Here is a 23,980-nt window from a genome sequence, read left to right as displayed (position 1 = left end):
GGTGCTATCGACGCATGCTTAGGATTTCGTGGGTGCATCGCGTGTCAAATGAGACTGTACTACATCGCATCAACAAGGAGTTGAAGTTTCTGGTAAATGTCAAACGAAGAAAACTAGAATACTTCGGACACATCATGCGGAACGAGAAATACCGCCTACTCCAACTCATACTGCAGGGGAAAATAGAAGGCAGAAGATCAGCGGGACGCAGACGAATATCGTGGCTGCGAAATCTACGAACATGGAGCAGATTGACGTCAACAGCTTTGTTCAGAACGGCAGTGAACAAAGTAATATGGATCAATGTGATAGCCAACATCCAAAGAGGATAGGCACTTTAAGAAGAAGAAGAAGCTATAACGGTTCATAAGATAGACCTTTGTGACAGATGGACGGACGGATGGACAGCGAAATCTTAGTAATAGGGTTCCCGTTTTTACCCTTTGGATACGGAACCCTAAAAAAATGGCGTCTAACATCACAATTAGCACCAAGCCTATAGAATGCTAATCTACATGATTCACAGCTGTTCTCTTACTTGATAAAAACCTAATTCAATTTATGATAAAACCGAGGATAAAGCACTAATTAAACTGTTTTGATCTTATCATTTTTGTCTCATCATAAACTGAATTTCAAAATTCAACTCAATTTACCTCAATTTAGTGTTGAAAATTCGATTTTACCGCGCTACGATAATACGACGCTCCATTCAAAACAATCGCAACTGGCGCGCACCGCTCGGGAACTTCGTCAAGAACATGAATATTTTATGAAGGAGCGTCAAAAACAAGCCCTGAAAAAACAGTTCCTCGGTGCGGCGTAAATATTTTAGGCTGCGTCGCTCGCCTCAGTTTGCCGACTTCTTAATACAGAATCAACAAATTGCCGAGCTCAAAATATTGTTCTTGCCTGTTGAGTACAGAGTTGTCTCGTCTCTAAAACATATTTTTCGACTATTTTATGCCGGGTCGAGACCAAGCAGACAAAACAACGACAAGACGGAAACATTCATGTTTTACGACAAAATTTCGACAAATCCAATACATTTTTTTAGACATTTTTGTTTTGTTTCAAAATTCGGAGACTTTTCAATGTCTCGTCTCGAGTCGGTAAAGATCACAGTGTCTATATTTTGTTCGTATATTTTACGACCAGTTGTCGGCGCAGTGTAGATGGCGTGTGCTGCCAACAGTAGGAGACCAGTGAAATCACACATGGTTAATAAAACTCATTCGCAACAACTAAACTTTTGAGTTTGTTGTAGTTTTATCGTTGCGATGTGGACAATTTGTTCCAAGTTTGTCTTGTTTTTGTCTCAATATCGTGTTTACTTTTTGTCGTCTTGGTCTGGGCCCGACAGCATATTTGTAAACAACGTCCATGATCGCGATTTGAATCTAGGCCGAACTCCGCCGAACGATGCCGCGTAAGCAGCATACGATATCGCAAATCCGTCTAGTAAATAGCATCCGTGATTCCAAATTTTAACTGTATTAACTCCTCTTATAATCAGCAGAAGATATCGCGAAATTTGTAGATTGGTTGCTCGTAATCAGCGTTCAAGATCGCAAAATTTGCAAATGCAAGATGTCTACCAAAGAATATAGTACTAAATAATATTTTGCAAAAAAATGAATTTGCCCCCAAACCAAGAGTATATAAGGTAATAGGTAAAATAATAGGTATAGAAATTATTAGAACACGTTTCGCTAAAAAGGAAGAATTTGAGGTAAGTTACAGAAATTAAAAAGAGTAATTACTCAAAACAAATTAACTTTAAAAAAAAACAGATTATAAATCGAAACGAAAAAATGAATGCTAAAATGAATAAAGATGCAGAATGTCTAAAATTTCCAGGACGTTTTACCCAATGTTTAGAGAATGACCAGCTTTACTTCAAAAATTTAAAACAAAAACTACACTTTGTGTAGTTTCTTTTTTTTCTATTTAAAAGATAATAATACCTATTATAATAGTTTCGTTTAAAGAAAATCGTTACCATGACAAATATTCAAACTTTATAAGTATCAGTTAGAGTTTACGTGCTAAATTTCTAAAATCGTCATGGTAAGGAAATTCTTGAAATGAAACTATAATAATAAAATTATTGATTTTTAAATAGCTCTACTTAAGAAACCGGAATATTTAGGTACAGGAATATGATATATCGTTGGAAAGCAATTTAATTACACTTTTGATTTTTTAAATAATATACATAGGGTTTAATTTAAAATAACAAAGATTTGAGCAATTTTATAACAGACGCAAATAAATAATATTTTTGCTCTCGCTGTGTAATATCCAATCGGCTTATTTAGACAGATCGAATATAAATATCGTCGTTCTGTAACATATAACCCAAATTTCAACTTTAAAAATGTTTAATTCATGATTTTACCAATGCTTATTCACGATCATGTTTTTGTCAATTTTACACACGTTTTATTTTTTATCTCAAAAACTATTAAAGATTGGTATAGGTTAGTATAATAGAAAAATTATGATATATGAAAGTAGTTTCCAAAAATGTAATAATATACCGTGTGTTCTATTTAAAATAAGGAAGATGTTACTAGTTTTGGAATGATGCGGCAACAGTGTAATGCTAAAAATATTTTAGAAAGGTAGAGCAGGTGCTTTTTTCTAAAAATCCAAATTTAAAAAAAATTCGAACATTAGTTAAAAACATTAGAGTAATAATTGAATTACCAATATGTTAGTTTACTATACAAGCTTACAGTCTCTTTTTATTAATAAACTAGCGTATACCAGCGACTTCGTTCGCGTCGAATTAATCATTTGTAATGATGATAAAGCAAAGCAAGAATTTCCATTAACATACAAACTGAATAAAATTTTCTCACATTTATGTCAGCATGAGAAAAAACAATATGGCGATATTATTATATAACTTGGTAATATTTGAGGGGTAGTTTAATCTCGTTGGAATTTGACTTTCGAAAAATCCGTTTGCCAAAAATAAGCTTTTTATGTCAAGCAGTTTAAGCAGAATCGTGGTTAAGAAATTACCCAACTTTTTGGAACACCCTGTATGAGTTTTTAAAAAATTTCAAAATATGTAAAAAAACCAAATAAATTATGCTTGTCCAAGCGTTTTCCCGAAAGACTAACCGTTTTTTAAATAACAAATATTGTAATATTTGAGGGGCGTTTTCACCCTCTTGGAATTTGAGATTCGAGAAACCCCTCCTTATCGAACCTCTACACCCCACAGTCAATCCGTTTGCCAAAAATCAAATTTAAACGTCAAGCAGTTTAAGCAGAATCGTGATTACTCAATGGTCATTTTTTATGAAACACCCTGTATAAATTTATAACCAAACCAAACAAAATAAAATATACGTATTTAAAAGTTTTTCCGAAAAACTCACCGGTTTTTAAATAAAAAAATATTGTAATATTTGAGGGATAGTTTCACCCCCTTAGAATTCGAGTTTCGAAAAATCCCTTCTTATCGAACCTCTACACCCTAAAGTCAATCTGCTTTCTAAAAATCAGCTTTTTACGTCAAGCGCTTTAAGCAGCATCGTGATTAATCAATAACCAGATTTTTCGAAACACCCTGTATACATTTTTAAAAAATCTTAAAATATGTAAAAAAACAAAATAAAATATACGTGTTTAAGCGTTTTTTCGGAAACTTGACCGTTTTTTAAATAAAAAATATTGTAATATTTAAGGGGTGGTTTCACCCTCTTGGAACTGGAATTTCGAAAAATCCCTTCTTATCGAACCTCTACAGCCTCGAATCAACCTGTATGCCAAAATTGAGCTTCTTACGTTGAGTGGTTTGAGCAGGATCGTGATTAATCAGTATGTCAGTCACTTAAGGATTTTATATATTAGTATAGATTTCTCCCTGGAAACCCCCTTCGGTCCACGGCATTACATCTGACATTTCAACTCCGTTCGATCCATTTGGGACAGAACTTGACGTTTCCGAGGACCGAACATCTCGTCCGATTTTATTTTTGAGGTTTCGTTTACTTGTCCGATGCTTTTAAAGAATATTGCCCGTAAAATCCTACACGAGACGGGTATTTACAAGTTCTAAAGTATATTTCTAATAGGCGAGTGCACTTTTGACCCAGTTCCGGCAGCATCTTGGGGGAAATGGACAAGTGTACTTAGGGAATACATATACTTTTTCCGAAATCGCTTTGAAAATTACATGTAGTCGAATGATTTTATGAGTTTGTCGAAAGAGGAAACTTCAGCAATAATATAGCAGTGTTGTAGGAATAATTATTTTTTTAAAACGTCACAAAGTATGAATTTTTACATAAATATTGACATAAAGTGTCAAATTCAACGAGCGTAACCAGAGTTTTAGTTACATACAAGTTAGTTACATTAATTCTTTTTATCTACGTCAGTGAGTCATGAGCTTCTTAACTCACGCATTTTCATTACCGCACTCCTTGTTTAGATGACTACCAAAGAGAAAAAAATATTTTGTAAAACATTTATTTTGCACTAAATTAGAAAAACATGTTATGAGTACCTTTTCATTTCCATAGTTGTGTACTTTTTTTTCGGTGCACCATTTTTCATACTTAGAGTATGTATATTCATACTTCTGTTTCGATCTTGCTCGAAGCAATCCAGAAATGGTTCTGAATGCCTCTTCTTCAATGTCAGAGGGAATACTTTCCGAATCGCTCTTCATTTTTTAAACTAGTGACATCAATATTATTTACTGTCATATTGACATTGCCATGCATGGTGTTATTTGAACAAAGGTATTAAGGTAATTGATTTTTAGGATAGGTATATAATTAAGTACAATAATTTTTAAAATGTATTGTCTGTTTTTATAGTTAGACGTAGATAAAATATTGTACAATACAGACGAGATAACTCCATTAAGATAATGATGCTGTTAACTCAGTTGTATCGTAAATATCTATTATATTATTTCAAATGTTTAAAATTGTTTAAAAAAATATTTGTGACGCTTGAAAAAAAAATAACATGTTCTATTCGGAGTAAAAATGACTTTATGTGCCTCGCTTGTAACGTAGGACTCGCTAACGCTCACGTACAGCTTCGCCGCAAAAAGTGTAATTTTTACTCCTAATAAAAACAATTTTTGTATTATTTTATTAGGAAAAAAAATGATACTTCTTGTGGAAAAACTACGTCTTTTCCCGTTCATTAACTACATGAAAACTACGTTAATAAACTATGTATTGATATTATGAATAATTTTCCTTTGTATGAGGTATAATAGAGATAATATGATGTAAACATTATATTTAAAGCCATATTTCTTCTGTTTTCTTAAATACATTATGTGTTTTTAAAGCTTCAACTTATTATAACCTCACCTCAAACCTTTGATATTTGAAAGTTACATACATAATTTACATAAACTACACCCTCTACATAAACTACATTAACTACATGTAATGTAGTTTATGTAGTTTTTAAAAGTAACATGTAGTTTTCCGAACCCTGCTTATAATGACGACGTGGTTACGATATGCGCGAGTCAACGCAAAACCCGCTAATAACGTTACCGCCTGACGTGATTTTTTGATACACCAAGCGCTCTTTCTAAATAACCTCTGATAACGTTTAAAAATTGCGTAAATGGGCATGTGCGGGTATTTGACAACCGGAGCCGGCCGGCGAGATCTTTTACTTTAGGTTATGTTTGAATTGTTTTGAATTAATGCTTTAGTTTTATTAGGTAATTTGATATTTAAATAGCTGGGATTAGTTTTAATTAAATAAATATGGCCCAACATATGGATTCCACCTCTTCCAATACTAAAGAACCTATAAAGAGTCTTAGGTTTACAGCGATGATTCTAAGAGAATTTGTTGCTTGTTGTCCTAAACCCATTGGCAGACGTTGAACAATAAAGCACTGGATATAAGCACTTTAGCCCTTTAGTTTTAAAATACCTAATAAACAAAACAATTTCAAAGTTTTAAATTCAAAGTTAGGTCAAGTTTAAATAACGGACGCGACGCGATCAGAATTCTTTCCGATCCGATAACTATAAATGAAGAGAGTTAATACCACCTCACGTCAAGGAAATAACACCTGGCCTTATTAACGTCCATGCACGCTATTCGGTTTAGCGATATCTCTCTATTAAGCTGTTTATTGTTATTTTACGCGAGTTTATTTTTGCGCACAGAAAATTTGACTCGTTTGCACATCGTCATAAAAAGCAATTTTCGTACCACGAATTAGGGACAAGATTTTCATCTGTATACTTATAGGATACCTAATCTGTGGTAGTATCTTTTATTTTAACTAATTAATATCAGGTTACATCATAATTCCGACAAACATAGATTTTCCATAGATTCTTAAATCCGGTAAATATTTCTTACGGGACAAGGCCTGGTAAAATTTTTCTTATCGTCCATAAAACCGCCTCAAAAATCATAACTGACAGACTTACCTATTGATGAGGCTACTAGGACAAAGAGCACGGTTAGCTTTATCCATTTCGCTAGATCCAAGAGACTTGATTTCATGTCGTCGACAATATCATGTCTGTTTTGCACCAGCTGATTCAAAAAACACATTCACTTCAACGGGGAGAATGTCCGGAAAGACACTTGCTAATGCCGCACATGCTCCATTAATCTGAAAGAAAAAATGTATTTATTTTCACTGAAATTGTACAGGGTGTCCCACTAAGGATAGCTCTCGACTGTATCTCGGAAAGTATTAACCGTAGGGCCTACGGAAAAATATTTATAACTAAAAAGGCTATGAGAAATTGCTGGAAATTATTTTCAAATTTGTAGAACGGCCGCTAGAGGGCGCAACTGTTACGAAAAATAAGAAAATAAGAAGTTTTACAGAATTTTGCCTAGAGGTACTATAAATAACAGCTTCATATTCTTCAGTAAATTTTGGATTTTTTTGTTAGAACCATTTTCACCTATCTGCTAAAATAAAGTGGTGGGGAAGGTTAGATCTGTCATTGTTTAAATGTTAATAACTCCGGACTCTCTGGATGATCGGAATCCAACATATGAGAGCCCATTTAAAAGAGAGTTTTTTACTCTATATAATATCACATAAACAATAAAACTAAGCTTTTGAACGTAGACGCTAGGGCGGGTTATATCAAATTAACAAACATTACGCGTTTTTTCAAAAAAATTAAATGCGATAGTATATGTACTTTTATGTGATACTTAAGAGTAATAAACGAAAGACAGAGAAAACCGGATCTTGATATCTTTTTTCAAACCAAAGTTATTAGCAAAATTAGCCCTCTTGATTATGACCATTCTAATAAAAAATAAGATAAAAAGGGTTATTTTATTCAAAAAATCGAAAATGTACCAGAATACCATAATTCTAGGTGTAGGTATTAATGTCTAATAATGAAGACATCAATGACAGTGAACAAGAAACGACGCCTCAGTGAATTCATGGGGGTTCAAGTTGGTTTTAAAAGGGTAGTTTAAACATCTAAATATTATTATATCAACATTTTGATAGTCTGAGCAGCGTTTTTTATCTTTTTGATTGATTTTCTTCAACAGAGAAAAAACGCTGCTAAGATAATCAAAATGTTGATCTAATAACACTTTGGCGTTTATACCATTACATCAAAAGCAACTTTTTTTCAAAGCCTACCTACCATGCCTTCACTGAGGTGTCGTTTCTTATTCACTGTCATTGATATCTTAATTATTAGATATACCTAATACATTCATATTATAGTAATGTGATATATGGTGGATTTTAGAATAAACTAATCGTTTCTATCTTATTATGACTTCTTCTTGAATAATAAGTATTTTTCGTATTCTTACAAAGCGCAGTTTTTATAGACTGACTCATATTAAATTATCCTAATGTAAATGGAATCTTCAAATACACCGATCTGATTATCGAAATTGCGTGGTCTGGATTTTAACGCATAAGACAGTGATGTAGACAGCTTAAATGAAAGGACTTGTAGATCTCGATAAAAGAAACATATTTTCTCTTTACCGTTTTTCAAATCAGTCTTTTTTCAATAAGTCTTTTTATAAAAGACTTAGGTCAGATTTTTATATACACCTATGATAAATTTTTAACAGCAGCATTTCTTTTTAAACTGTTAAGGAGGGCGCGCACTGAATGGGTATCGGCGCGAGCGAGCGGCACGTAATTTTCAATTTACGTTAAAATAAATGTAAGCCCGCGCACCACATTAGATCGGTGCGCTTCGAGCTATCGGCGCCATTCGAGCTATCGGCGCCATTCGAGCTATCGGCGCCATTCGAGCTATCGGCGCCATTAGGCGAAATCAGAGAATGCATGGGAGGGGGACGAATAGTCTACGCCAAGCGACTGTTTTTAGTGGAGCGGTTTTACATTAAACATTTCCGATGAATTATTAATCGAAAGTGTTCGAGACCATATCATACTTAATATGCGGCTTTTTATAAAAAATTCTTACAAGCATGTAACCCATATTGTTTAATACACTTATTCAATAACTGAATTAGAAAACCTTCCGATTAAACCCATTTATTTCTCATCTCGTTTTGATTTTCTTACATTATTATGGAAATCTAATTTAAATATCGTCAAAAAACTTATCATATTATTTAATTTTTGGTTTGTTTTGACGTTAGTAATAACGGCTGATAAATAATGTTACTATGTTGATCGCTCCGTACAAGGTAGAAATAGAGAAAATAATATTTATGTTTAAATAAAATATTTGTACATATATCTACCGTATGATAAACAAACGGCGCCGGCGTCTAGTTGGATGGGAAATGAAGATTGATGACATTTCCCATATAAATTTACATATAAAATGACACCGACCTTCATTTCATGGCCATCGCTGATGCCGTTTCCTTTCGACCATACGGTACTATAAAACAAAAACTATATATTTTTTCTTTTTTTAATTTTTTTGACTTTTTTGTTATATTTTAAGGTTTTAAAATCTTGGTTTTAAGTCAGTAGTAAATAAAACGAAACTTTTGTTTACATTTTGTTTAATGATTGACGTTTCGACCAATTTTAATTCGGTCTTCTTCAGAATCTATAATATACAATACTATTTTATCACTAACAATGTGTTTAATATATAATTTTTCTTACCACAAATTCTGAAGAAGATTCTGAAGAAGACCGAATTAAAATTGGTCGAAACGTCAATCATTAAACAAAATGTAAACACATGATTTGTTTTATTTACTACTGACTTAAAACAAAGATTTTAAAAACTTAAAATAAAAGCTATATATAAATGTTTGTAAATAAGTACACTTATTTAGATTAAAAAACTAAAAATAGAAGTTTGATTTGACTTATTTTAAAGAACAAATTAAACCCTTTTGAATGATACCAAATTTGTTAAAATCGGTTACCTAAGCTAAGAGTCATGTAGTATATTTTATCCCCATCTTCCACTCTATTTCACTAATTTTATGTGCTTTGTTAAGGTCTAAATATATTAATGTGTGTTTGGTTAAGATCTAAATAATATTAATTTCCATCATAAAGCATAAAATATAAAATGTTGCATAAAAATATAAATAGTAATAATACTTTATAATTTTTTGAAATGCCGAACGAATTTGACTAAATTTGAATAAACTTCTCCTCGTCTAAGCTCAAATTTATGCTGGTGATGTACTCTCGACCGTCGATCGTGCGACTCCAGTGCGCGGCTACAATCGACTTTCCGACCGGTCGTGCCGCTCGCGCCGCTCGCTCTCGCCGATACCCCTTCAGTGCGCGCGGAGTTTTAGGCGGCAGCCAAGCAGCACAATAAAATGTTAGTTTTTCGGAACCGGTTTTGATTATTTATCCTGTTACGCGTGCCTAGTGAGTCTGTTGTCTGTTGTCTTTCAAGTGAATCCCCGACTCCGTTATGTAGCCCGAAAGACGAGCGAAAGAAATTTCGAATATATTGAGGAGTAGTATCTTAAAATCCTTCAGCCCTTAGATTATGCCATCGATATCGACATATTAAATAGTGATCAAAACACATCACCACTTTTTAATAGACATGTGTTCGATGCCATCTAAACTGTAATGGATACAAAATCGGTTAAATTTTAATAATAAAAAAACTTTTGTGTTTATATTTGTTCTGAAAATTACCAGCTTTATTTTATGTGGTTTTAGTCTCAACAGGCAATACAACAAAATTAATATTAACATTTAAATAAAAGGTAGGTACTTAAATAGAATTCTGGTTGTCTTGACTTGAGGGTAATTATATTGATTTAAGTTATTTTACTGACTTAACTTGCAGATTATCTTGATTTAAGTCCAAAATATAGACTTAAGTCATAAAAACGACTTAATTAACGTTATATTGATTTAATTCTTTACAAAAATAACTTGACTTAAAATAAAATGATTTAAGTCAAAGACTTAAATCATTTAAATTTTATGTTGAATTTGACTTAATAATTAAATCATTTTGATTTTAGAAATGACTTAAGACTTAAGTGTTTTTAAAACCGACTTGTTTCAGCTCTATTTATCTATACAGAGTGTCTTAAAACTAAATGTGTTGAATTTAAAGAAATATGTTTCTTTTTAAAGAGGCGGGTCTTCTTAAAGGTTGATTCTCACTGTACCTTCCATATCAGCTCCCTTCCGTTTCCCTTCCGTTTACATAAAATATTATATCATGTAAATGAATAGGACAATACACACTATCCGTTCCGTTTACCTTCCGTTTCATATCCTTTCCTTCCATACATTTTTTTGGCGGACGGACTGAACCGTATCGGAAACCGCGTTGTCAAGTTCTTACATTTGTACCAGCTCTGTTAAAATTTTGCTGATATTTATTTATTCTTTCACCTCTTAATTAAATCTATTACCTTTTTCAAAAGACACAAGTTTTTAAAATAAAACTTTCGTAATGATATAAATTGTACAGGGTGAGTCAAATTCGACGCTTTTAAATGGAAACACCCTTTTCTATAGGAGATAGATACAAAAACAAATATGGTGTCTGGAGTTCAATTTTTGTCAAAAACATAATGGTGAAAACCGCATATCGATATCTATTACCGTTTCGGAGTTACGGGGTGTTTTTCAAAAATGCGCATTTTTAAAAAATCGCTGGAACTTTTTTGCTATGGAAAATTTTGTATTTCTATGAGAACATTTTCAAAGCAACTTTTTACGTAGAATTTAATGGTTTAAGTATAATTTTTTTAAAATTAATAATTTAGGAGTTATCAACAGAAAAATTGATTTTTTATTTGGGACACGTATATATATTGGATACGTATTTTTAATTAACTGAAAAGAACTTTTCCAAAAATATAGCACACTTGATATATTGTTATAGTCCCCTTCGAAATACAGAATTTTTAAAAGTTCGCCACTTTTAACTAGTAGGTTTTGGACCCCTTATTGATGATATGCCCCTAATGGAACTCGAAAATATATTTTTCCAGCAAGTCGAGGCATCGCCTCAGAACGCTGAAGTCAGAGAATTTTTGCAGCGAATTTCATGAATAATTGAATAACTAACCAAGTTCCCAACCGTTGGCCGTCGAGGCCGCCGGAGTTAGTGCCTATGGATCTAATCCTATGGATATCTTTGCTGAAGAATAAAGGTTCTTATGTTTAAATTGCCCGTATAATCTAGACAAGAATTAGAAATACTTAGCAGTTATTAGAGGGTTTCTTTCACCCCCTCTGAGTTAATGAATTCCGCGAGAAGTATTCAAAAACGGCCCTGTCTGTCCATAACAGAAGACGGTTGGTATGTTGAACACCTGTAGCAAAATCTCATGTCTTGGTTTGCTATTTATTTTTATTGTTATTAGATATAGTTTAAATGTCTTGATGTTGGTTAAATATAGTTTAAATTGTTATAAAATTCTACATCTCTCATTGCAAATATTATTTTCATTTTAACTGATGCTCATAGCTAGAATTTTTTTGCATTATAGCCGGCTCCGTTCAAAGCCTACTTATTTAAAGTGGGCGAATTTTTATAAACTCTATATCTCGAAGAGGAATCGAGCAAAATATCAAGTGTGCTATATTTTTGGAAAGGTAATTTTAAATTCCTTTCAATAAATTAAAAATATACAGGGTGTCCTATATAAAAAATCAAATTTTCTGTTGATAATTCTTAAATTATTAATTTTAAAAAAAGTATACTTAAACTATTAAATTTTACGTAAAAAGATGCTTTGGAAATGTTTTCATAAAAATACAAAATTTTCCATAGCAAAAAAATTACAGCAGTTTGTTAAAAATGCACAATTTTGAAAAACACCCCGTAAGTTCGAAACAGTAATAGATATCGATATGCGGTTTTCACCATCATGTTTTTGACAAAAATTGAGCTCCAGACACCGATATTAGTTTTCGTCTCCTATAAAAAAGGGCGTTTCCCTTTAAAAGCGTCCAATTTGACCCACCCTGTACAATAAAAAGTCTGGAACTGATACGGAACGGAAGCTTACGTATAGCGTCAATACAATAAAAATACGGAACGAATATGGAATGGATATGGAATGGAAACGGAAGGTATAGTGAGAATCAACCTTTAACTGGACATCAATAATTATTACGAATAACCTTTAAGAATGTGTGACATGAGATGTCAATTGGGGTAGATGGCCGAGTTCCAAACCTAATATAATATTTAAAAACTAATTTTCTGTGTAATTTTTTTTTAACAAATGAGAGATCATTAAAATCGGTCCAGCTGTTCTAGTTGTAAATATGGTATAACTATTTACGAAATGTTGAGATATAAACACAATACGATTTAATGAATATTCCATACATATTTCAGGTACTCAACTTTAATTTTCAACAATTACTGTAGTTTTTACAACAAATATTTAACAGCAGATTTACTATTTCCCGCATCACTAGTTATTGGATTATTTGGTTATTTACCAAAATTCCGAGTAACAATATTAACTTCATACTATTAATGACGGTGCCGTCTAGGCCGCCCGAATTATTCAACATAAAATCGAATTTTCATGTTCAGTAATTAAATAATTTCCCATTAACAATGTTAATAAGTTAAAGTCTATCAAAATAATTAGATAAATTAAAATATATATGTCTGGTATAGGCCAATGCAAATGATATTATTATAATGAGTCATAATATTATTATTATGACAGGTGGACCTGCATAGGTGTTAAATTTAATAAATTTAAATTAATAATGAGGTGTTTTTATTCTGGATTCCAAAAAAAAAGCAACATAATTGAGAGATAAATATAATAGGTAACTTTTAACGGCAGTTCGGCAACACAGCTTTAAGACGTGGTTGATATGTCAATCTGTTTTTTTTTAATAAATAGTGCTAGAGTGCTGAGTCGGTGGTTGGTTCCTTGTGAAACATCGTTGAAATATTAGAATTTTAATAAAACACGGTTTTAGATGTATCAAAAAAAAATAAAAAGAGTAACTTAGACATTTTTAAGAGTCCTTTAAAAACTAACCGTCTGACTACATTTTAAGGATATAATATAATATATTTGCTATGGTGGTGGATTTAAGGAGTTTACAATAGAGGTAATAAAAATGTGTTTAGAAATCCTTGTTGGTCGTTTACATTATTGTCGTTTTTACCTGATTTTAATATTTCTAACTATTCTGGGGGTAATTTAAGCATCTGCTTTTTATTTCTCTATCTAATAACTTAATTGAGTTTTCATTAACTGTGTGACTATTTAATATGAGTTGCTAGACCGGAACTTTGCTGGAGATTATTAATAGATTTTATATGTTCTTTAATCCTTATATCTAAATTTCTACCTGTTTGACCTATACGTACATGGCATTACAATTATCGCAATCCACCCTATATAAATCAATGAATGGAATTATTATGATTTTCATTGTTGGAATAATATTTTTGTAACTTTATTTATTTGATTAATTGTCAAATTAAATTGTTTAAATCTTAATTCTTAGAGTTTTGTTATAGTGTAGTGGTTACAACAAATATATAGAGTATCCCATTTTCTATGTACTAGTGACTACAAATAGAGCATACCTAGAAAGTTCATTGTAAGCGCTTCTTTGCATGGGTTGCGATGACCACTTAGTAAACGGAATTGCAGGTATCGAGTCCGTTTCCTATGCGATTAACGCAATCGGTTGTGCTAGCCGTATAGGAAACGGAAAAATGCGTCCGGGCCAATGCAAAGGGAAAACTGCTGATAGCTCTTAGTTAATTGGCCCGGTCTAAGTCGATTCAGTACGATGGTCATTTTATAATTTCGATTGCTATTATATTGGTTTGATAAATAAAAACTTATTTATTTATTTACCGCAATTATTATTTTGAGCGATAACCGGAAACAAAATAAGGATAACTTACAAAAAGAAATGAGATCACATCAAAAACATAAATAGCAAAGAATGCCAAGTTTCACAGTGCAGTTCTTCCACGACAAAAAATTGTGATATTTCATATAAAACCAAGTGTGTTATTTTTGTTATATAGTGTCTATATATGGAAGTACCTATTCAACAACTTCCTCACTGATAAAAGAGATAGACTTGAACTAAAGTCGTCATCGTTCTTGAAAAAAACAATTTTGTGGCAAAAGAATTTATTTTAGCGTAAAAGAAAATATTTTGCCTGAAGAAAAACTCTCTTAACTCAAGAAAACTGGTTCTCTTGGAAAATTCGAAAATTTCTCTTGAATCTATTTTCATTCAACCAAGTGCAAGTTACTTTGTTTTAAGATAATAAGAAAAATATGCTATGAAGGACTTCATTCAAGAAACATGGCTATTTTTCCAATAGCTAAATACTCTATTGATGAAAAATAATAACGACACTCAAAGACGATGACGAAGGACGGTATATACAATCAGTCGTACGTCGCATTTTATAGGTCGCACATCATAGTACGTACAGGTTTTGTTGCTTGGAATTTTCCACTTGGAATTTTGCATAATTTGCTTTTTAAACGCATATCCTATAAAAAATTAATTAGTGATCGTTATTAATATGCATTTGTCATTTTTTATGGACAAATTTTAGTATATATGGATTCTTTAAGGGAGTTTCTGAAAAAATGGAAATTATAGCATTTATTTGCTATATTTGAAGGTAAGAAACATTTACCTAATGCACCTGTTTAGATAATGCATGCGTGACTATAGATAGAATAAGAATATAGGTATCGATTTTCTTATGCAAATAATTACAAAAATTATAGAATTTCAAGTCGTCGTATTAAAAAATTCAAAATGTGACCAAAGCTAATAATTTATTTGCTTTACTTTGATTAATCGTGATGTAACATTTTTTTGTAATCTGTAGAGTGATGAACCACCCCAAAAAATACCAAGGAGTGAAGAAGCAGAAATAACTACTATAGAGGAAAATAATATCCCTTTACTTACTACAGACCAGGAAAACCTAAATTTATCAGAAAATAATGTACCTCGTAATATGCCTGTATATGATGTATAGACTTCTGTTAGATCAAAATAAATTTTAGTTGAGTCAGTAGTATTCGCTATTGGTCTAAGAAAAGTGTCTCTTTAATCAAGAAATGTCCCTTTTCAATCAAGAATTTTTGCATGAATCAAAGAGACTATTGTTCTTGTAGCAAGAACTTCTTTGCATATTCATTTTGGGTCAAGAGTGAAATACTTTGGACAGATAGATTCTTCTATTCTCTAAAGTAATTTTTTAAAGCTTATGAAAAGATAGTCAATGCTTTGGGCAAAGAAACGTCGTTTTTGGTCCTATTCAAAAGCGCCAATCTTTTGGGTCAATTAAGTCAAAAGTCTTTTAAGTCATATTCATTTCGACTGAGAGATCCTTTTTTTCAGTGCTCCTACTCTGAGTGCCAGCCCACAATGAGACAAAAGGTAATGAAAGAGCAAACAATCTATCTGAAAAGGAGCGTCCACTTCACTAACTGGACCTGAACCGTTCTGCTTCCTAAGTGGAAGCTAACTTAAACCAAAACTCGGAAACCTGGAAGACTCCATCCGTAACATGGAATAGAAATCCTCCAACGGTCTAAGACACTCAAAAAAGTTTATTTTTTCTACAGCTTCAAGGGGCTGTTGTAGACTTAAGTATATGGTTTTAATTTTAACTCGATACCTCAACGTGTTCCCGAGATAAAGGGTCTTGACAGACAGAACATCGCAAGAACTGGAAATTGAAGAATCTGAGCGTATTAAGTACAAGCTTCATTTACTACACGATGCCAGTATTAAATGGTTGTACCAGAGAAGATTAGATGTAGCACTAGAGGAAGTGAAAGCCTGTAACGATGTAGAACTAGAGTATACCAACCTAAAAACCCTAATTAAAAAGTAGCTTTCGAAGTTTTAGGTTTGAACATGCACATGAACAGAATGAACAGAACATGCAGAAAAAAAAAATGAACCAGCTTGGATAACTGACAGCATAAAGGCCTTAATCAATGACAAACAAAAATTCTATCAAAGATGGCTCTCAGACCGAACAGATACTAACTGGAGTCATTACAAGCAAAAAAATAGAGAGGTACGAGCCGCCACATTAAGGTAGGAAAAAACAGATATTTGGGGAAGAAGGTGCCAGCAAGTGGAAAGCCTAATAGGGGGGCACACGGAGTACTGAGGTATGGAGAACAATCCGACAAAATGAAAACCAATCAAACGGACAAGCTCTTGAATAGAATGGATATAGAAAAATGGCGCAACTACTATGCAGAATTACTGACAGAAAACCGACCAGAATTCCAAGCGGTAGAAGATGAGAACAACCTTGCAGGCACTTTAATGATAAGCGAAAGAGAAGTACATCAAAGTCTCAAAGAATGAAAAATGGACGGTCACCAGGTCCTGGTAATATTGTAGCCGAATTGTTAAAGTGTGGAACCCAAAGACTGCGCTGGCGTCTGGCAGAGCTATTTAACCAGTGCTGCCTGCAAAGTAAAATACCCCGAGAATGGCGAGTGGCTCACATAGTGTCCATCTTTAAAAGGAAATCATAACGACCCCACTTGTTATTATAGAGGCCTAAGCATTAACAGTTCGATCAGCAGACTTTTTGGAAAGGTGCTACAGGGTAGGCTCAGGGACAGTATTGGTGACAAAATCTCCGAAGACCAAAAAGCGGATTCACACCGGGGGAAATCTTGCACAGATAAACTTTTTGTCCTGCAGCGGGTGATGGAAAAAAGATAGCAGTAGATCAAGAAGTCCATCTAGCATTTATTGATTTGGAGAAAGCGTACGACTCTATTCCCCGCAGCAAGATATGGGAAGTATTGAATATCTTAGAAGTAGATATACCTTTGCTTAAGATAATAAAAGAGCTATATAAAGAAAATGAATCGTACGTTAAGATAGGACACAGGCTATCTAATCCAATTAACACCACAAAAGGGTTGCGACAAGGATGCAGCTTATCGCCTCTGATCTTCAACGCTTACGTCGAAGTAGCCCTTAGGGAATGGAAGACGAAATGTCAAGGTATGGGAATACCCATTGGGGACAACAAACTATTTACCCTGAACTTTGCAGACGATCAGGTCGTGATTGCGCAGGACTCATACGATCTAGAGTTCATGACTAAGAGGCTTTATCAAGAATACAACAAATGGGGACTTCAGGTTAGTCTAAAAGAAGACCGAATACTTAGCTGTCAATTCCAACGCTTGTTTTGAAGTCTTCATTAATGATAACGTCCAGATTCAACAAGTAGACAAATTTAAATACCTGGGTGCTACTATCAACAGAGAGTTTGGGCAAAAGAAGAAATACAAGCCCGAATTCAGAAGAGCAAACAAGTTATTGGATGTCTTAACAGCCTCTGGTGGGACCGAAACTTATCTGCAACAACTAAAAAGAGACTTGGAAGAACATTGGTGGAGTCAGTTCTTTGCTATGGTTCAGAGCTGTATGGACTCTGAGTGCAGACGCGAAGCGCAAAATCAAGTTGTGAAATGGACTACCTTAGAAGAAGTGCAGGTATATCTAGGATGGAAAAAAAGACAAACATCGAGGTCAGGCGTATCATAAATGCATCGGAGGAGACAGTACTGGATCGAATCGAAAAATCCAGCTTGGGTGCAAAATGGTTTGGACATGTTCTGCGTATGCCGGAGAACAGGTGGCCAAAAAAGAGTTTTTCAATGGGCTCCCAGGGCAGAAGAAGAGAGGTAGACCTAGAAAATCCTGGAACGGAACAGTTACGGAAGCAATGGAAGCTCGTAACCTAGAAGCTGGTGACGCTCTAAATCGAGATGTGTGGCGTAGGGTAACGGGAAGGCAACAATAGGCTGTAGTTGGAAATGAGTATTAAATACTTAAACTAAATCCCGTTTATATATATATATATATATATATATATATATATATATATATATATATATATATATATATATATATATATATATATATATATAACTAACTATCTATATATATATATATATATATATATATATATATATATATATATATAGCATTCTCTATATATATATATATATATATATATATATATATATATATATATATATATATATATATATATATAATGTATAGTTATTTATGGCAAACGTATAAACAGCGCGCTACCTAATCAGTAGTTAGATTAGTCGTTTGAGGCTAAATTGGCTGTTTTTCTTAAAAATTAAACTAATTTAATAATTTATATCAACGTCGAGACTAATTATTAATTTTTATAAAAAAAATTATTGCAATATGGTCAAAATATCTGTGCTAAAAATTACAGAAAGATAATCCGTTTTTTTCCTTGTAAGGTACGGAGCCCTAAAAATCATCAAAATCGGCCTACTAGAACAAAATATTATACTGAACTTTCAAATACATGAAAATTTTCAGTTTGTTTTTTATGTCGGTCATTGTATCTATAAGTTAATACCAGTTAAACTTTTAGCACAGTTTAGGTATCCTATAAGTATAGAGATAAAAATCTTGTCCCTAATTCGTGGTACGAAAATTGTTTTTTTATGACAATGAGCAAACGAGTAAATTTTCTTGTGCGCAAGACTAAACTCCCCTTTAAACAGCGTAATAACTGGGCCGGTCACGAGGCCGGTCAGGCGCTGTGCACAATTTTAGAGGCCATAAGTGGGCGTGCTTGTGCGCAAACTAGTAACCTAACTAGTACGCGACTCCGAAAATTGGAACCACGAAAAACAATGCTTTTGACGATAAGTTTATAATCTGTGCTTTTAGTCACATGATTAAGATTGATCAAAATATTTTAGTAAACAAAAATAAATGAATTATAAGTATACAGGGTGTCCCAGAATTCCGTGGACATAGAACTAGTATGTAGTTTTGAAACCAACATAAGTTCATTGGACACAATTTACCTCTATACAAAACTGCTTCGTTTATCCGCCAGAGGGCATCAAACTTTAACAAAATAAACACATTTTTTCATATATTTTCAGAACTGTTATTTCGATTTAAATGAGATTTTGGGTATCTATATTTTGCTAAGCGCTTTAACAATTGGCTTTCACAAAAATCAAGAGAAAGTACGGGGAGGATAAAAACTATCCCCAAACCTACATGAATTTTAGTCCAACCTACATGACCCCAAACCTACATGAATATTTTCCAACTCCACAGACGACAGGTTTTCTTTTCGTGAAAAAATGGTCCCTCTAGTATTTACTACATTTTTTGTCACTTAAAAAACGCTACATCGCATAGTTTTTGTGGAGAATTTATTTTCCAAAGCAGACCTACAAAATATACAAGGAGTTCCAATATTCCGTGGACGTAGAACAACTATGTATTTTTTGAATCGCAATAAGTTCTTCTTCTTTCTCAGCCTGGTTCCATCCAGTGTTGGATATAGGCCTCTTCTAGGTTTTTCCATGGATCCTGTCTTGCCACATGTCCTATCCATTGCCACTTCAGACTTGCCACTCTTTTAACGACATCTATTAATTTTGTTTTTTGACGTATGTGAATATTCCGTATTTTTTCCCTAATGGTGACTCCCAACATGATTCTTTCCATGGCTCTTTGTGCTACTCGAGTAGCACAATAAGTTAATAGCACATAAATTACCTTGATACAAAAGTGCTTCTTATCTCCGTTAGAGGGCATCGATCAAAAATGAAACCGAACGTTAATTAATTTAAAACGTATTATTTTTTTAAGCTTTTTATGAAGATTATTGTGAAATATAATTTGGTGATAATGACATAAAATTCCATATTTTCGCTAACTAGATTTTTAGAGTTTATGTCCTTTCCATACCTTGATATGACAAAAAAAAACATTTTTTGTAAAAATTATTTTTCCCTCAAAACGGTGGTGTTTTTTTTTACCAGAGACAATAAATGTAGTAAATACTAGAAGAACTATTTTACGAAAAGAAAACCGGCCGTTGCGTTGGTGGAGTTGAAAAATATTTATTCTAAAATTTATGTAAGGGTGGGGGTAGTTTTCACCATTCCCGTACTTTTTCTTGATTTTTGTAAAAGTCAAATATTACAGCACTTAGCAAAACATACACACCCAAAATCTCATTCAAATCGAAATAGCGGTTCTTAAAATATCTGAAAAAATTTGTTAATTTTTTTAAAGTTTGATGCCTTCTAGCAGACAAACAAAGCACTTTTGTATAGAGGTAAATTGTACCCATTGCACTTATTTTGATTCCAATCATTGGCCTAACAATCCGAAGCATAGGTATAGATATAAAATTACTCTCATTAAACTTGAAACATCTACAAGCGGGTTTTATTAAAATACTAATATTTCAATCATTGTTGATGGTTCACACTCAGATGCAAAAAAAACGCAACAGAGAAATTTTTGGTCAAATTTAAAGTGTTATATTTTTGTTATTTTTAGCCCTATTTACATGATTTTTTTTAGCAAACTGTCTATAATTATATCAACTTTAATTCGTAAACTCAGTTTTTTTTGTAAACTTTAATAATTGGCATATTATACAGGGTTAATCGAGTAGTTGTGTCTTTATCCTAACTTTAAAACACCTTGTGCAATAATTTCGTGTACAAATTTTCCTAAAATATAATTTTACGGTAAGAACCATGTCTCCTGAGCATGTTGTTTTGTGGATCACGTCAATGCATGCTTTGGTTAATTTTTAAGAGCGAAATGAACTGATTCCGATCAATTTGCATTTTTTTCAGTTATCATTACTTTTGATGTAATTTTTTAAAAAGACGAGATGGTTTTGGTAACTATTGTCGTAACGTCATATTACGCTGCATCGGATACTCTATACTAAATTAAAAAAAAAAAAATTAAAGACTTACGATTCAGTCCTGGTTTTAATAAACATTAATAACGATAACAGAACTAATTATATTAACGAAAACATATCTGTAATACTGAAATATACTGTAACGTTTTCTTGACACAATGCAAACGGCAGCTTTTCGTCTTTGCGAGCAGTCGTAGGTTCGTTTTTTTTGTTATTTTCTTTATTAGGTGTTATAATTAATCAATAAAACAATAATTATTAGGCGCCAGGACATTCACTCAGAATTAATAATAGATCTGTTTACCCCAACTTAAATTTATTTATAATTAAAAAAATATTGGACAAGGACAGTAATTGATGGAATAAGTTTTTAAAATTAATTAATAATTAAGAATAACAAGTAATCAAAATTTAAATGTATGACATAAAAAAATAGTATCACTTGTTCTGTTGATTAAAAATCATTGATATATTAATATTAAATTACGCAAAATAAAGTTAAATAAGTACCTCAAACTATAAGGCAGCTCATGAACCTTGTTGTATGCGCACATAATTCCGTAAATCAATCAAAAGTTAATTAAACAAATATGTCAAGTGACACCATCACAAAATACTTGAGAAGATATTAAAATATATAAAAATTTGTATATATAAAATTAAGAAAATTATATTTTAATAATGAAATTCAATTACATAATTAATTACGTAATTCGTCAACAGTAATTAAATAGATTTGAAATGAGTTAATAAAAAAATATGAAATCTGGCCTGATTATCCGGTGCAATTCCAAGCTTTGGCTCGTCCTTCTGGATGGTGTGTGGACGCTAGGTGTGGGAGCCATCTACCACAGCCTCGAACAGCCCCTTACAATACCACCAGCCATGTGGAAATCAAACATGGATCATAGATACAGGCTCTCGTACCTCAAACCACCAATCACGACATATAACTCGCCATGTAACTGGACGGTAAAACCCACAACGACACAACTTATGCACAAAAAATGCATTTTAGCAATTTTAGAACTTACCTCACGATGCTGAGGATTTACTCAAAAATTAAATTCATGACAGGACAACCAAAACCACGTTTAGAAAATCTGTAAAAGAGATAAGGTTGAACCAAAAGAGTAAAAAAAATATGATGAAGATCAAACTTACCACCAAAATACCATGAAAACTTAAAAATTGATTTCTTCCCCAAATGCCAGGAACCATTAGGACTACATTCCAAATGTTAATAGAATTAAAAAGTTTAAACATTTTCGGATGACTTCAGATAAGTATGTTGATGTTTAAGCCACGAAATCTGAATCAAAAATGGTGACTTCCGATAGTCAAAAAGATGCTCTAGTTCTGCGCCGACAAGGGCAAGTACGATCAACAGAGTATCCGAAATTAGTCAGAACTAATTCGGTAGGGTGTATGTTGGGTTGCCAATAGTATCGTTTCATTAAAACGTTATAATACAAACAAACAAAAATTGTAAAAAATACCCTAATACATTATATTGCCTCTCCTGGCTTTTATACCTGTATACGTTTATTCATACTGTCATTGAAGCTACATGTATCATATTGCGTTATGTTTTCTCATTCTTCTTTAAAGGCCAAGCGAAGTTCATTTAATGAAGCTGTTAACGCTTTGCGACCACTAACCCTCCTGCCAAGCATTTCCCAAACGTCGAACATGATGGGCAGTTTATAGTAGTATATAGTTCACAATAATCACCAAAGCTGCCTTGTCATATTGAAAAAAAAACTTCAAAAATAAATTATAATTGAAAAAAATGCAAATTGTTGGTGGCAAGTTCATTTCGCTCTTAATTAAAATTTTCGCTTTTAATTAAAAAATTTCGCTCTTAATTAAAAGATTAACCAAGACATGTATTGACATGATACAAAAAAAATGCACAGGAGACATGGTTCTGACCCTAAAATTATATTTCAGGAAAATTTAAACACGAAATTATTGCACAGGGTGTGGCAAAGTTAGGGTAAAAAAAACAACCCCTCGATTAACCCCTTATAATATGACAAATACTAGAGTTCATAAAAAATAATAAAATTATATAAGGATTCTTGCCACTTAACTGCTTATATAGAAATTTAATTCTACGCTATGTTTGTCATAATGTGGATCAACCTGCTCTCACTACCGGTTTCGGAGCCCTACTCCATCATCAGGTGAGCTTGGGCAGATCCACAAAATGACAACCACAGCGCAGAGATAGTTAATTCCGACTTGTCGGAAAGTGTCGGTTAGATATTAAGTCCCGAACGGGAGATAGCGGCCTGCATGCAATGGTAGTACTTTCGTACCAGCGGGGCGCAACTATCGATAGTAAGGATGGTAAAAGGCTTTTTTCCAGGCAAGCCAAATAATAAAATAGAAAACAAATTTCTTGCAGTATAGGTATATAATAAAATTATATAAGGATTCTTGCCACTTAATTGCCTATATAGAAATTTAATTCTACCATATCTTCTACCAAAATCTTCTTCTTATATAGAAATTTAATTCTATCAACCTGCTGTACTTCCTATTTAGGATTTTTTTCACTTCCTAGAATACCTTCAATCTCACTGTAGTGAGAGCAGGTTGATCCACATTATGACAAACACAGCGTAGAATTAAATTTCTATATAAGCAGTTAAGTGGCAAGAATCCTTATATAATTTTATTATATACCTATACTGCAAGAAATATGTTTTCTATTTTATAATTTGGCTTGCCTGAAAAAAAGCCTTTTACCATCCTTTTACTAT

At 32.8% G+C, this 23,980-nt stretch overlaps 1 protein-coding gene across 1 annotated transcript in view; it reads right to left on the bottom strand.

Annotated features, from left to right (window-relative positions):
* Positions 1-23,980, bottom strand: part of LOC115887706 (hemicentin-1) — a 1,088,837-nt gene that overhangs the window by 989,901 nt on the left and 74,956 nt on the right. Inside the window, exon 2 of the mRNA XM_030907180.1 lies at positions 6,447-6,634. Coding sequence (XP_030763040.1) covers positions 6,447-6,573 — 127 coding nt within the window. The 5' untranslated portion in view covers positions 6,574-6,634. The remainder of the gene's footprint in view (positions 1-6,446; positions 6,635-23,980) is intronic.

This window comes from Sitophilus oryzae, unplaced genomic scaffold (genome assembly GCF_002938485.1).
Source record: "Sitophilus oryzae breed Bouriz unplaced genomic scaffold, Soryzae_2.0 scaffold_610_pilon_pilon, whole genome shotgun sequence".
Taxonomy (NCBI): Eukaryota; Metazoa; Arthropoda; class Insecta; order Coleoptera; family Curculionidae; genus Sitophilus; species Sitophilus oryzae.
Note: the sequence above shows the minus strand (reverse complement) of the source record. Positions and strands in the feature narration are given on the sequence as shown.